The sequence below is a fragment of the Aspergillus campestris genome, assembly GCF_002847485.1.
Source record: "Aspergillus campestris IBT 28561 chromosome Unknown P168scaffold_5, whole genome shotgun sequence".
Taxonomy (NCBI): Eukaryota; Fungi; Ascomycota; class Eurotiomycetes; order Eurotiales; family Aspergillaceae; genus Aspergillus; species Aspergillus campestris.
The window spans coordinates 35,920-49,409 of record NW_020194340.1 but is presented as its reverse complement, the minus strand read 5'-3'; the positions used below and the strand labels follow the sequence as shown (position 1 = coordinate 49,409).

The 13,490-nt window shown below is 52.3% G+C and overlaps 6 protein-coding genes across 6 annotated transcripts; 3 read left to right on the top strand and 3 right to left on the bottom strand.

The window, feature by feature from the left end:
* Window positions 1-734: 734 nt before the first annotated feature.
* Window positions 735-1,337, bottom strand: P168DRAFT_326426 (uncharacterized protein; the record flags this gene model as incomplete). The annotated part of the gene is made up of 2 exons (XM_024841118.1): window positions 931-1,337; window positions 735-799 (listed from the first exon to the last, which is right to left on the bottom strand). The coding sequence occupies exons 1-2, from the start codon at window positions 1,199-1,201 to the stop codon at window positions 735-737; spliced, it is 336 nt and encodes a 111-aa protein (XP_024693194.1). The 5' UTR covers window positions 1,202-1,337.
* A 2,078-nt stretch (window positions 1,338-3,415) lies between these two features.
* Window positions 3,416-4,124, top strand: P168DRAFT_326425 (uncharacterized protein; the record flags this gene model as incomplete). The annotated part of the gene is made up of 2 exons (XM_024841117.1): window positions 3,416-3,789; window positions 3,813-4,124. The coding sequence occupies 2 exons, from the start codon at window positions 3,416-3,418 to the stop codon at window positions 4,093-4,095; spliced, it is 657 nt and encodes a 218-aa protein (XP_024693193.1). The 3' UTR covers window positions 4,096-4,124.
* Window positions 4,125-4,281: 157 nt separating this feature from the next.
* Window positions 4,282-5,653, bottom strand: P168DRAFT_317652 (uncharacterized protein; the record flags this gene model as incomplete). The annotated part of the gene is made up of 5 exons (XM_024840129.1): window positions 4,282-4,302; window positions 4,374-4,690; window positions 4,753-4,944; window positions 5,007-5,093; window positions 5,155-5,653. 5 exons carry the CDS (start codon window positions 5,651-5,653, stop codon window positions 4,282-4,284), a joined length of 1,116 nt encoding a protein of 371 aa, XP_024693192.1.
* Window positions 5,654-6,848: 1,195 nt separating this feature from the next.
* P168DRAFT_267160 (isoamyl alcohol oxidase) lies at window positions 6,849-9,258 on the top strand. Its single transcript, XM_024835019.1, has 5 exons — window positions 6,849-7,055; window positions 7,120-7,511; window positions 7,575-7,779; window positions 7,842-8,771; window positions 8,840-9,258. Exons 1-5 carry the CDS (start codon window positions 6,981-6,983, stop codon window positions 9,026-9,028), a joined length of 1,791 nt encoding a protein of 596 aa, XP_024693191.1. The 5' UTR covers window positions 6,849-6,980; the 3' UTR covers window positions 9,029-9,258.
* Window positions 9,259-9,491: 233 nt separating this feature from the next.
* P168DRAFT_289514 (uncharacterized protein) lies at window positions 9,492-10,455 on the top strand. The gene has a single exon (XM_024837015.1). It carries the CDS (start codon window positions 9,675-9,677, stop codon window positions 10,242-10,244), a length of 570 nt encoding a protein of 189 aa, XP_024693190.1. The 5' UTR covers window positions 9,492-9,674; the 3' UTR covers window positions 10,245-10,455.
* Window positions 10,456-11,642: 1,187 nt separating this feature from the next.
* On the bottom strand, window positions 11,643-12,706 carry P168DRAFT_296398 (uncharacterized protein; the record flags this gene model as incomplete). Its single annotated transcript, XM_024838110.1, has 4 exons — window positions 11,643-11,766; window positions 11,827-12,348; window positions 12,423-12,500; window positions 12,552-12,706. The coding sequence occupies 4 exons, from the start codon at window positions 12,704-12,706 to the stop codon at window positions 11,643-11,645; spliced, it is 879 nt and encodes a 292-aa protein (XP_024693189.1).
* Window positions 12,707-13,490: the final 784 nt, after the last annotated feature.

Below are 13,490 nucleotides of genomic sequence, written 5' to 3'. Positions count from 1 at the left end.
GCCTTCCATCCTGAGTTTATTCCCGGCCTACTGGTCCCCGGCTCATTGACCACCCCCGTCGTTCCGCCGGCACAAACACGGGGTGTTACCGCGGCACCCCAATCCCAGTAGCATGGGCGACGCGTCATTAGCGGATTGAAGAGCAATCTGTAGAGCTCGCGGTACGCCAAAATGAACATAAGCAAAACGATGGGCGCGCTGATGTACCGCACCAATCCACAATAGAAAGATCGTCCCGTTCTTCCCCTCCCCGACGATCTGGTTCAGGTTGCGCCGGATTCGATCGCCCGGTCGATCAGGTTCTTCCGACAATGTCATTGACTGGATACGAATCTGGAAAGCCCGAATATGATAAGAACCACAGACGATGCAGTAGGAAGCTATTATTCCAGACCATGGGTGGAGGGGATGCGGGCTCTTCGCGATCAACATCGATCTAATCGTGCAGACAATGTACAGTCCCAAACCTGCGCCGGTGACCCCACAACCTGACCCCAGGTACCCCACGTTGTACTACACGAACACAGTCAGCCCCGTCTAGCTCATTACTTCTGATCAGCGGTACACGGTGGTGTTGCTCACAGGTTCCAATATGGCCACGCAGGTCAAGACCGCGTTGTTAAAGTAGCCATCTATCCCATCCGGACGTCTCACCCAAACCTAGTGCGGGAGGCGGCACTTGAAAGAGACTACCGTCAGACTGGTCACCATGACCAGACACGACATCCGCATCCTCAAGTCGATGTCAGCGTCGCGACCGCGTCCAACATAACGAACGCCAAGTAGAACTGCAGCTGCACTACCACCAACATGAAGAACTGCAGCATTCCACGGAAATTGGTCCCGAGCATGTGGGTCAGGTCGATGTTGGAGTATTAGACCGCGACAAAATTGACCAGGATGAGACCTAGCCCCGCCCCTTCAACGTACAGCGGCAGTTGAATGTAATGATAGACCCGCTGCGATGGGCCTGCCCGACAGCGATTTGGGGGATGAGGGCAGGGATGGCGATGACGAAGGCGGTGATCAGGCAAGGGACGAACCACTGCAGGCCGTATTTGTAGCCGATCGAGCGATACCACAGCAGATTCCCTTGCCGGGGACAGTCTCCCATAGTCGTCAACAGGTTGCCATCTGTGACAGGCACCGTTCGCGTTCTTGTCCGACTTTTGCGGCAGTGGGCGATCCACGCGATGGCCATTATGGGGTGCTGTAGCGGGGCATCAGGAGTGGTTCAGTAGATGTGTTGTAGGTACGGATAGAGATCCAGCAGAAAAGAATGGGAGAGCGGGTTGCTGATGCATTGAAGTGCATCGCGCCGTGGGCCTGAGATCGCTCCTCCTCACCCGTCCCAACTCGAGCCTCGAACTGCTCGGGACGATGCAAGGAATGCGCGAAGAGGTTTCATATCCAACCTGCTGATGGTACTAAGCCAAGCGCTTGGGGATTGTGTTCTGACTAACTTCGCTCCTTGTGTCTATGCGTATCCGACAAATATGAAGAGTAGGTTACCTAATTACGAGCAACAGGGCAAGACATCCAACTCTAAGCTCTCCCTGATATCTGAACCGTGAAGAAAGCGATGTCAAAGATCTTCAATTAGAAGGACTGGCAGGGGCATGATCACCAGCAGATTTCCCAGTGAATAGATCGTATTGCTTTCAGCCCTCAGTCATCTACTATATAGGACCCATAACTACCGCCTCAATTTTCAATCGTATGGCTGCTGGTATTTCCTCTTTTCATATCTTTATTGTCTATGATTGAGCATCATCTATTCTTTGTGCACAAGAATGCACTGCTCAGCACACTCGCCATGTGAAGCTAAATGTGATCGAGATATCCATTTTGGTTACCAAAACTTCCCTTTCTTCTGAAATATGACCATTACGCAATCAAGGAAGACAGCGAATTCTCCTGCCGAGTCGAAAACCAATAATAACCCCGAGATGATCGGCATTCCTTCTTATCATCGGCGTAACTTTGATCTAGCAGTTGCCAGGACAGATCTTCGACCACTGCTCTGATATATAGCAAGTACTTTCTTACCCTATCTCAACGCGGAAAATGCAATTATTACATTCAGAACATGTTGCAGTAGTAGCCAGATTTCCTTGGAGAAGCCTTGCATTCATCAACAGCCCTGTCCAGTGCTTGTGCTGTACTGGGCAAGATCTATCCCTATGAGATTTTATGGAGCAAAACCGAGGTCATCAAGAGGCTCAAGTTCTGTGGGAATTGACTAACCAAGCAGTTGATGCTGCGACCTTGTCAATGTTCGTCAAGGGTGGGGGTTACTTCAATAAAAGGGATGTTATCATGTCTTTTCACAGCAGATAAACGCCCTGGTGTCTACTAAACATCAGCAATGTATCGAGCGCTCTAGCCTATTCAACCATGCAGTATTCTAATCCAATTTGGGAGTAAGTGAGGGTAAATGTATGTATATTATGCCTTAACTGCATACATCCCCTTCCATAATTACTCGGAATGTGTAATGCTGCAATTCATTTGAAAGGTTAGGATCATTGAGCTCATAACCAGTTAGTAGAAGGGTAGTATGTAATTGAGGAGGAGTGGAAACTTGTTAAGACTGACAGTGGGGGTAACTAGTAGACTAACCAGATTTTCTCTCTTAATATATATTTTATTCACTGATACGACAAACCATGCCGCTATGTTGATCCAGTCAGAGGTTATGATCAGTGACTGCAATGAATACAACCTTCTGGGAACAATCCAATTATATATATCAACCATATCACTGCATGTTAGCTAGTACATCGGGTGATGTGTAGGGGCCAGAAGCCGAATTCATCTGAGATACTACACTACAAGTTCTCCCTTCAAGGTCGCATGTAAATCTGTTGACCAACATGACTCCAAATATTGCACTGTCCCAACCAGACACCTATTCCGTACACTTGCAAAATGGCAGAAGGATGCGCCAAGAAGTGCGAAGTCTGCGTTGAGCGCCCCGTCTGCCGGCCTCTCTAAGCCACTGCCAAGATGGCGGGCCTTGGCCTATATATATTATTACTATCCAGTAAAATCTATATATTTGGACCCCATCTTCGAAACTACGCCCTGTTGGAAAGGCTCTCCCACCCAATCAAGTGCTAATGTTCCCTTGTCGAGAAACCAACCCCGTCTGGGGCTTATAGGGCTGGGGCATCTCCCACCACGGTGTTTACTGGGAATGGCCGATTACGCCAAGTATGACACCGCTGCGGCCTGATCGTTGCATCCATTTAGCAGCCTAAGCCACCGCGCTGGCCACGGGACATGGCATGATGACGATATTGGGGTATCGGATAGATGCCGAGTGCCAGCCGTCTGGTCAGGGTCGGACATAAATACGAGGTCGTTTCTTCAGCATGATCGGACTTGCAGAATCAATCCAAATTATCTAACCATGCATTCCACCGTGTTTATGACCTATCTACTGGCTTTATGCAGCCCAGCCCTGGCCCAGCAGTCTTCCGCTGGTGACTCCGGAAACTGCACCGTCTTCAACTGGGACCACCAGCGTCCCACCCTCGGCAGACTACCCCCGCAGCGCGTCAGCGGTGCCCAAACATGCGAGACCAAAGGGAACGGCACCTGCGCCTTGACAGCCGCCGGCGACGCCCAGTTCGAGGCCACAAAGAACATCACCACCCTGCAGGGCCACACCTACGCCGACCTGGTGCAGGAAGCCGTGAGCAAAGACTCCGACATGCCCGCCCCGTCGTTCAATCAATCCGTCATCGGCGCCATCGACCAAACGCGCTCCCTCCATAACGGCCAGTCGGGCTATCTGAACTTCACAGCCGCCAGCTTTTGCTACTCCGGCACGCTGGACAACTGTACGGGGCGGTGCGGAACGGCACGGCGGTGGAATTCTGCGCCCCCGTGTGGCATGACGACGGGGTCGTGTCGGGTGAATACAGCATTGTGCGGATCGACAAGGACGACGTCGACCAGTACTCGGATCCCTATGAGAATCAGTCGTCTGGCGAGGACGAATCGGGGTCCGACAAGGGCGAATCGGGGCCGGACGGAGCGCAGCGACGCAGTCGGCGATGGCGGCGGTGGTCCTGGGCGCGATGTTGATGGCGGTGGTATGAATGGTTTTCTATGAAGCCGGGACGATTACCAATGTATTTGCGAAGTGTAAATTATAGACGGTCGCTACTGACACCATGAAAGCCATGCCTGTACTCATACGCCCGCATATGTGGACGCCTAAATTAAATTCCCTTTTGTGTATATACCCCTCTATCCTACCCGAACCGGTCATTATCGTGTCGTGATCACGCTCTATGTCTATCAGCACTGTCAACAAGACAACCGGGTCCGGCACCGGAAGGAACAGGGGAGAGGACACTTACGAACTCCTTCACCATGCGAATCTCGCCCGGTCGTCCCGAGTCCACACTCTCTCTTGGGAGCGTGGTGTTCCGGACCACCCGGGCGCCTGCCCCCCCGACAATGTCCGTATTCCTCGAGTGAAGCTCGAAGTCGAGATTCTGATACAAGCCGCGTTGAGGCGGGGCCACGGGCGTGTCGCTCCACACGCGGGGTTTGGCGGGAGTAGAGGATGCTCCACTTTGGAGGTAGGGGCCGGCTGACCCGGACGTGTACGGGGCGAAGGAGGGATGGCGGGAGAGGAAGATTTTGAACGGGGGAAGACATCCGATGATGACCGCTGGTAGAGGGTTAGATAAGAGCATCTCTTTCGCGCCGGTAGTGGGGGTAGAGAAGGCCTACAGATGCTGGACTCGGCGACACTCCAGATGGCGACCCCGGCCATGTCGGTGTAGGCCTTGCCGCTGATCTGGATGGCGCGCACGACGGCCGCGGCGACGATGATGATCCCCAGGCTGAAGATGACGCCCAGGCTGAGCCGCTCGCGCCGGTTGATGCGGGTCCCACACACGATCGTGACCCCAATGCCCATGACTGTTTCCCATATTGCATTAGCGGTCCGTTCGACGGGGGGGGCGACGGATAGGTGGACCTACTCATCACGTCCGTCGCTATATCGACCGCGGTGCTGAAACAGATGCTGATGAAGGAGGTGTGCTTGTCAATTGCCCGGCCACATCCGCCTAAGGATCTTGGGTTAGACTCTTCCTCCAAACGGCTAGGATTTCTGACGCGAGATCGTACCAAGCTTGAAATATTCCGAGGGAGGATGGCAATTCAGGGCCGACAGCAGCCAACACACGACATAGGAGCTCACAACGAACCCAGCCACGACCCACCAGGCCCAGATGTACCGGGGCAGACCCTGCGTAATCATCCAAAACAGGGCCAGGAAGGAGCCCTTGATGCTCCAGAGCACAGTCCAGAAGATGCCGATGATGGCGAATTCATACTTCTTGTACAACACCACGTGGTCCGCGATGTTCGGGCCCGTCGGAGTTAGGGCTGTGTAGTACAGATGCGGTGTCTGGAGGGTCTGCAGCACGGCATTGATGATCAAAAAGGCCAGCGCGACGAGGACAAAGTAGTCGTCGGGGTACAGCCGTTTCAGTCGACTGAGGCGGATGGCGAGGCGGATGGACACGAACAAGACACCCAGGCCGACACCAATCCAAGTGACAGCAATCAGGCCGTCCGGCGACAGATTACTGGCGATGGGCTGTGTGGTTCCAGTAGCAGCCATCGTGAGTGCATGGGGAGATAAAGCCAGCAGCCGGTGTGGGACGGTAAAGTTGGATGCTCCCCATCTTACATACTTCAGACTACCGTCTCCTCCAGATAAGCGCCCCCGGCATTCTTCTAGGGTATCATCCATCTTCACTCGCATCTCCGGGCGTCGGGCGAAGTCTAATGTGCATGTGTGAGGGTGGGCGGCCGGGATGAGGGGATCCTAGCATCCTTCCACCCCAGGAACAAGTCCTAAGACAACAAGGACGCCATGGCGTCCGAAATTTCCGTGCTGGTTTCGGATTTACTCCCATGATCGCCGTAAAGAGAGAAATGACCGGGGATGGTATTGGTGGGCGCCCGCCGACAGTATGAACCTAGACATGCAGGGGCGGGCCACAAGTAGGGTGAAAAGCCGCGGAGGTTATCGGCCATGTCCACCGGACCTAGGTGATCTTCGTGGACGGTTACAGCGAGCGAGCATCTACCGTGGATTGTGTATGATACACACCCATAGAGTTCGGGATGAAACTGCTGGCAGATCGCGGACCAGAAGCCATGAACGCTTCTAGATAGAGCGGGGTTCCGCCGGGGGCAAGCACAGGACACAATGTCCGTGATGGAACTTGGGTCCGAGACCCTCGGGGTGGCCCACTCGCGTCAAACTCCTGTCGGTCATAGGCTGCATCCTGGCTGGAACGGGGTAGGTGGAGAAATTGACCCGTGGGAGGAACCAGTCCGCATTGTGGCGAAGGTCGCTTGTCACTTAGCGGATGCCCTAACCAGGATCGGCAAATGAGACGCAACCACCAAAACGACCGTCTGGACAGGGATCAATGATGAGGTTACCTTGAATAGATGCTCCTTCCCGCGTAAGCGAACAGGGTGTCTCAGGATAATAATTCGCAACGAGGATTAATGCCGGCATGGGATATATGCGATGGGAGACCGCGACCTCCTGGTCCCTTGCTTTCGGGATATATCGAGGGACCCCCCGGGAAAGAGCTGTGCCATCGGAGATACTGGCTATTTAGGAGTTATATATATCCATCGGTCGAACTAAACGATCCAAGACAGGACCGCACCATCGCTAGTCGCAGTCGTAGATCAGACCACCGGTCGCCGTAGTGCCTCATCTCCCCTGAAGACGGATCCGTATAAGTAGCGAGCGAACAGCACGTAGTGCATACATTTAGCCGTCAGACCGGCCGCGAGTCTCTTTCTCTCTTTCTTTCGTGCGTCTGTCACCCTTTGATTCACTCACTGATCCACTCGTTTATCCAATCGGTTTCTGTTTTATCTTTCTTTTCGTTCTTTTCCCCGTGTTTTCCTCGAGTTTAAGGATGAGGCTGGAAATTTTGATCGTGTCCGCTCTGAGTGGACTGGGCTCCGCGACTGGGATTGGGGGTTGCAAATGTGTAGGTGGTGGGAACCAAAACAAACTCTCCATAACCCTCTGGGTCTGATCTGACCTCTAGGTAGACTCCAGAGAGCTCCTGTTGGCCGTCCGTAGAAACGTGGAATAGCTTGAATTCCTCGGTTTCAGGGAAATTGATCCGCAACACCCCCCCGGCCATCTCCTGTTACCCGGGCACCTACTACGACGAGAAGGAATGCGCCGAGGTGCACCGCCGCTGGTACGATTCTCGGTTTCAATCGGAGCAGCCCGTCGGATATGTTTATCCAACCAACGATCCCTGCCCCTTGGTCGATGTCGGTGCTGGGGAAGAGCCCGGCAATTGCATCCTCGGCCCCGCCCCTGTCTATACCATCAATGCCACCAAGAGCGAGGAGCTTGTCGCGGGCCTGCAATTCGCCCAGGAAAAGAATATCCGCTTTGTCCTGCGAAATACTGGTCATGACCTCATTGGAAAGTGAGTACCCCGACGGTTGGCCAGCTCGGGAGGAGAACTCGGTGTCGATTGACTGTCCTATAGATCCGAGGGCTATGGCGCCCTGCAGGTCTGGATCAAGTATATGCGGAATGGCGTCAAGGTCCATGATAAGTACGAGCCACCGGAGGGGTGTACCGCGTCGGATTGGGATGGCCACGCCATTAACGTCGCCGGTGGCTATGTCTGGGAAGATGTATACAGTGAAGCATTCTCCCGGAACTTGACGGTTGTCGGTGGGGGCGACCCGGTAGGACCCCCCTCATAAGTCTTTCCAAACATCACTGACCTAGTGTATTCGGATGTGGACAGACCGTGGGTGTCATTGGCGGATATATACAAGGAGGAGGTCATTCCCCAGCGAGTCGGGACTACGGTCTCGCTGCCGATCAAATCCTCGATGCGCAGGTCCTCCTGGCCAACGGCACCACGGTCACGGCCAGTGCCTGCCAGAACTCCGATCTGTATTTTGCTCTCCGTGGAGGTGGCGGCGGGACTTACGGCATCGTGCTGTCCATGACGATCAAGGCCTATCCCTCCAAGTCCGTCGTGGCTCAGTCGCTGGCCATCTTCCCCCTCACGGACAACGTTGATCTCCTGTTGGAAGCCATCACCGATGTCCACGAGCAATATCCTGCCATTAACGACGCAGGGTTCTCGGGATACGGTAAGTGGTCGATCAATGCTCCCCAGCCCCTGGCTGGTAACGAGACCGTCGGATACGTGCACGCCATTGCCCTGATGGGGAAGTCAAGGGAGTACGCCGAAGAAGCATTCGCGCCGGTTCTTGACAAGTTACAAACATACAACGGCACCTCCCTCTTCGTCAAAGTCGACTGGTTTGAGTTTCCTAGCTATCCCGCATACTACAAGGCCATGTCTGGTAATAGCGAGGCGACCGGTGGGGGGAATTCGGCCTTGACCTCCCACATGTTTGATAAGAAGGCGCTCGCCAACGATCGAAAGGCTCTGCGGGACATGATTGGCACCATTGCCGGGGACCCCAGGGAATACACGATTTTGAACGTCGAGCTCAACGGTGGTGGCCAGGTCGCCAAGCCAGATTCACTTTCGGGGCTGAACCCAGCGTGGCGATCCGCCTACATGGTCGAGGTGGTTGCCAGGGGATGGCCCGCAGACGCGGATGAAGCCACCAAGAACACCGTCATCGCCGACATCTCCTACAAGAAAAACTGGGCGATGAGACGTCTGGCCCCATCCTTGGGGAGCTACTTGAACGAGGTGGGTTCTCTCTGCGTGCTGAGAGGTACCGCCGCCATGAGGGGAGCAAATGCTAACGCGTCATGCAGGCCGATCGGAGAGACCCCTTGTGGGCGACGGATTTCTACGGAACCCACTACATTCCCCTCAGCATTATCAAGAGGAAGTATGACCCCACCGATTTCTTCTACTGCCCAACGTGCGTCGGGAGTACCTCGTGGTACCAGGATTACCTGCCAGGGCAAGACTACGGTCCGCTGTGCTCCACCGGATTATAAACCAGGGGCAAACGTGTTGTACCATAAGCTATCGTTAGATCCAAACAAAGTTCGTGCTTGGGCCAAAGCTTGTACCTCGTTGACCCAATGTGGCCAACTTTCCAGAATACGCGTAAGGAGGCTGACGCCGCTGGGAATTGCGAGGACCATGGATAGGGCTACTCCACCCACCAACCCTAATTGGCCGATACTCACGAACCTTTCTCGGAGTGGCAACGAGCTATTCCTCTCTCCCCCGGGTCTACCGATGATGGAAAAGAGCCCATGCCTTGTTCCTTTGTTCTGTATATGATGGATAGCTTCAAGATTCGATCTGGGGAGGGGCGAGGTCTCCACACTTGCCTGTTCCTGCCTTTGTAATCATGGTCTCGAACGCAACTCAAACCTCTCATCTATTGCCACCATGGGCAATAAATAGGCCTCTGTATCCTGCCTATCCATCGTTTCATTCTCAAGCACAGTCTTCTGAATACAAAGTCACTCACTTTACTACCAATCCTTTCTCTTCTCTTTTCGAGGTTGATCCTCCAACTGTCATTCACTTCATTTGTGCTTTTTGTCTCTCTGTTGATCAGACAGACCTTCATTCATTCCTTTCGAGATCCTTTCTCAGAGTCAAACTTCGTTTCAATCACCTTCATTCAAAATGTTTTTCAACAATGGTCTCTTCCTCGGCGCCTTCGCCATGACCGCTGCGGCCCTCCCCCACGTCCAGCAGCGTGATGCCACCCCCAGCTCCACCAGCAGCCCATCTGCCAGCCCTAGCTCCGGCGGCGGTGGCGGCGGCGGTGGCGGCGTCCAAATCGTCAACAACATGGAACAGGACGTCAACCTGTGGACCACCGACGACAGCGCAGGTGATCAGCAGCACCTCTCCGGCGGCGGTGGCACCCACGAGCAGAAGTTCCAAACCAACAGCAACGGCGGCGGTATCTCCATCAAGATGTCCACCACCGACGGCAAGGACAGCGTCCTCCAGTTCGAGTACACCGGTGATGGCGACCAGGTCTTCTACGATCTCTCCTCTATCGACATGGACCCCGAATCCGCCTTCGTCAAGTCCGGCTTCTCCGTCCAACCCGATGACTCCAGCTGCGAGCCGTCGACCTGCGAGCCGGGCGATGCCAACTGCAAAGAGACCTACCAGAAGCCTGATGACGACCACAACACCAAGGCTTGCTCCTCGGGCGCCACCTTTGTCGTCACTCTGGGCTAAGCCACAGGGATGATGGTCTTTTGATTTTCCATCCGGGGGATCGGAAATGCTAGTTTAAGCCACAGAGCTCAAGACAGGTCTTGGCTTACGGCCCGGTTGAGTTGATCTCCCTCAAATGTGTTAGATTATGTATTTAGGTGTTGGTATTTTGGTTCTGGAACCTGATAAGAAGGCCAGATGGAGTTATAGTTTTACAATGATTGAATAAAAATGACATATGTCTCATGACATATGTTCCAACCAAGATTCTTTACTACGTAACACAGTAGTCATAAGAAGGGAAGTACAATTAACACGGCCAATTATGGAATCAAGCCAAGATGGGTAGCTTGAAGGATCCAGAAAATAGCCTTTGACTGGCATCGAAATCCAGGTTTTGGTAATGGTGGCAACATGGACAACGGGGAAATATAGACAGAGATAGCAGCGCCCAACCCCCGTCTTTAGAATATTATGGAGCCGATTTTGCCCGCAAGATAACAGGTCGCCACTTGGTAACCAATATATCCTATGGCGTTTAACATATCCAGCGGCTATGTTTCCCCGTTGTCCATGTTCGCTGCTATTTCTGTCTAAAGTTATTGGGACAACCATTATTCTCACGATTACTTTAGTGGTAGCACGATCGGATATGTCACAGGTTGGAGTCCTCTATGGAAGTGTTGAAGGGAACCTGCATTACGGAGTGCACATGACACGAATAATTGAGTGGAGTAATTCATTGCGCACTATTGATATTAATCGTGTAATTGTTACGTACAACATTGTCAAATGGCGCTCAATGGATGATCCTGATATCTGTCTATTAGAGGATGGTAGGTTGAGAAACATATTGAAGGAGATTGATAAATCCAAGCACGAAGACAGACTTATATATATCTGTCAAATAGTTTAAGAAAGTTCTTTTATACTAGTATACAAATTTTATTATATTGTGAATGATTACGAACTAGATCTAATATAGTTCAAGTGTAGTTGAGTTAGTTAAGTGAAATATCAGAGTTTTGATCAATTGGGACATGGTGGTCCTAAGAGCACATAGACAAACAGTATGTGCCATCCACTATGTGTGAACCACATCAGAACTAAGGTCATTGTGTTCTAACAAACTGGGTAATTATATCAAGAGGCCATTGGGAAAAAGTAAATCTCTTATGTTCATTGGTGGGCATTCCACTGGAAGTTTAAAAAGACTACATCGATACTGACGTCATGACATGGTCCAAACAATCCGGCCCCAGTAGGGCAGCACCCTAGCCTGATTCCAAGCTCAGCATCAAGATTGTGGTAGAGTATGTCATTTCTGTTAATACAGGCCGATAGTGGCGAATTTTAACCAGTCGACGGACCTTTGAGTGTCATCCCTTCATAGCGCCACATATAATTTAGGCCTTCAAGTCATCCACCATTGACACCACAGTAGACATCCACTCCGTCTTCAGGACTTTTCCCATGACGGTATTTCGCCAACCGTGAGAGGTCCATTACCGACGTCGATGAAACGCCAGCATCCGATCCTTCCCTAAAACATGTCGGTCAGCAGCGATGGAGAGATTGCCAAATCTGATTCAAAACAACCAACCTTGACGGCCCGCGTGTTTCAACCTTGGTATCCATGAACTCATGGTTCCCGCCAAACATGGTATCGAGGTAGTGGATGTTCAGTAGATGGCCACTTCGGTCCTGTTGGAACACCTTTCCCGAAAACAGGTCGTTCGCGGAGTACCTGGCCGTCGGGGATGTGCACTGCAGCACGCCAATGTTCGCCACAAAGTCATTCTTGTTGGCGTAATGCTCGAGGTGCTGAATTACGGGCTCGTCGCTATTGTCTCGTAGGTACGGGTTGCGAAAGTGCCTGGCCGTATTGCCGAAAGTATAGATCTCCAGCTTTCGCAGCGTCTCGTTGGCGAGCTCCCCATACAGCCAATCCAGGATCGAAGCCACCTCGATACCGCCCTGGGAATGGGCTATCAGGACGACTTTGCGTGTTTCCGAGGCTCGCAGCGCTGACCGAAGCTGGGCCCTCCCTTGTCGGATGTCTCGGGTCTTGTAGTCGAGGTCGCGTTGGACGAGGCATTCTAAGAGGTCTAGAATCAACCCCTTTCTGGTGGATATAGTCTGTAAGAATCACCAATAGCAGTGTAGGAATCACAGGAAACAGCGAACAGGTCCACAAACGTTGGATTATGAATGCCGACTATCTCCCGATGAAAGGTATTGGCTAGCAAGGTTAGATTCGATTGCAACCACGACCGTCTGCATAGAACATCAGCTTGGTCACCGGAATCACGAAGTGAGCAGCTCTACCCAGTGCAGATCCCATTGATAAAAAACCACAATTCCGATTCATCGTTGACTGGGGAGATGCCGTTCTCAGGCACCCCGACCTGACAGTCGGCTGACGGCTGTCCGTTTAGCGGTCGTAATATTGCCACGGTAACAACCCAGGCTATGAGGACCATCCCTCCCGGGAAGATACCGGGGAGAAACCAGAAGGTGAAGAGGAGTACAACAGAAGCAAGCAGGAGCAGACTCTGGAAAGCCACGAGAATGGCGTGAAGAGTGATATCTCGGAGGTTGGGATAATTGGGATATAGCTCATCCAATGGTCCTGATGGACATGGACTGTGAGGGGTCACAATGTATATCAACAATTTGTCCAGCCTGAGGACCGACACGAGGTCTTGCAGAATCAGGCGGACTGGGTTCATATCCATGTCCGATGGGATCAGTAAGAAGGGGTTTTTGTGTACCTTCTCGTTGGCGGTGTAGGATGCCATGGTGCCCGATAGATCATTACATGAAGGTTTCTGTTTGAGGAGGCAATATTGGTTGGTATTGGGTACGGATTCCCTATTATATGGTCCGAAAAAAACGCAAGAAAAAACGCACGAAAAGTAGAAGAATGAAACTGATGGTATGAACCAATGTGGCGTCACAGGCATTTGGAACCTTGATGTTCAACCGTTGAGTCGGTGGCTTGCCATATTGAGTTGGCACCGAACTTTAATGAACAAGCTGTCGATTTGAACGACAACTCTGCGACTCTGCGATGTATTCTACTCGTTGCTAGGAATGTATCTCGATGTGAATGCGACATCGTATCGTTAGAGTAGTGGGCGGCATTAAACGGACCTAATATGTCCGCCAATCCATGTATTCTGTGTCCAAATCTGCCACTTTTCTCGCTAACCAATGGATATCCAATCAATGGACCTAAGGTCGATGACGTCCTAGTGTAAACGG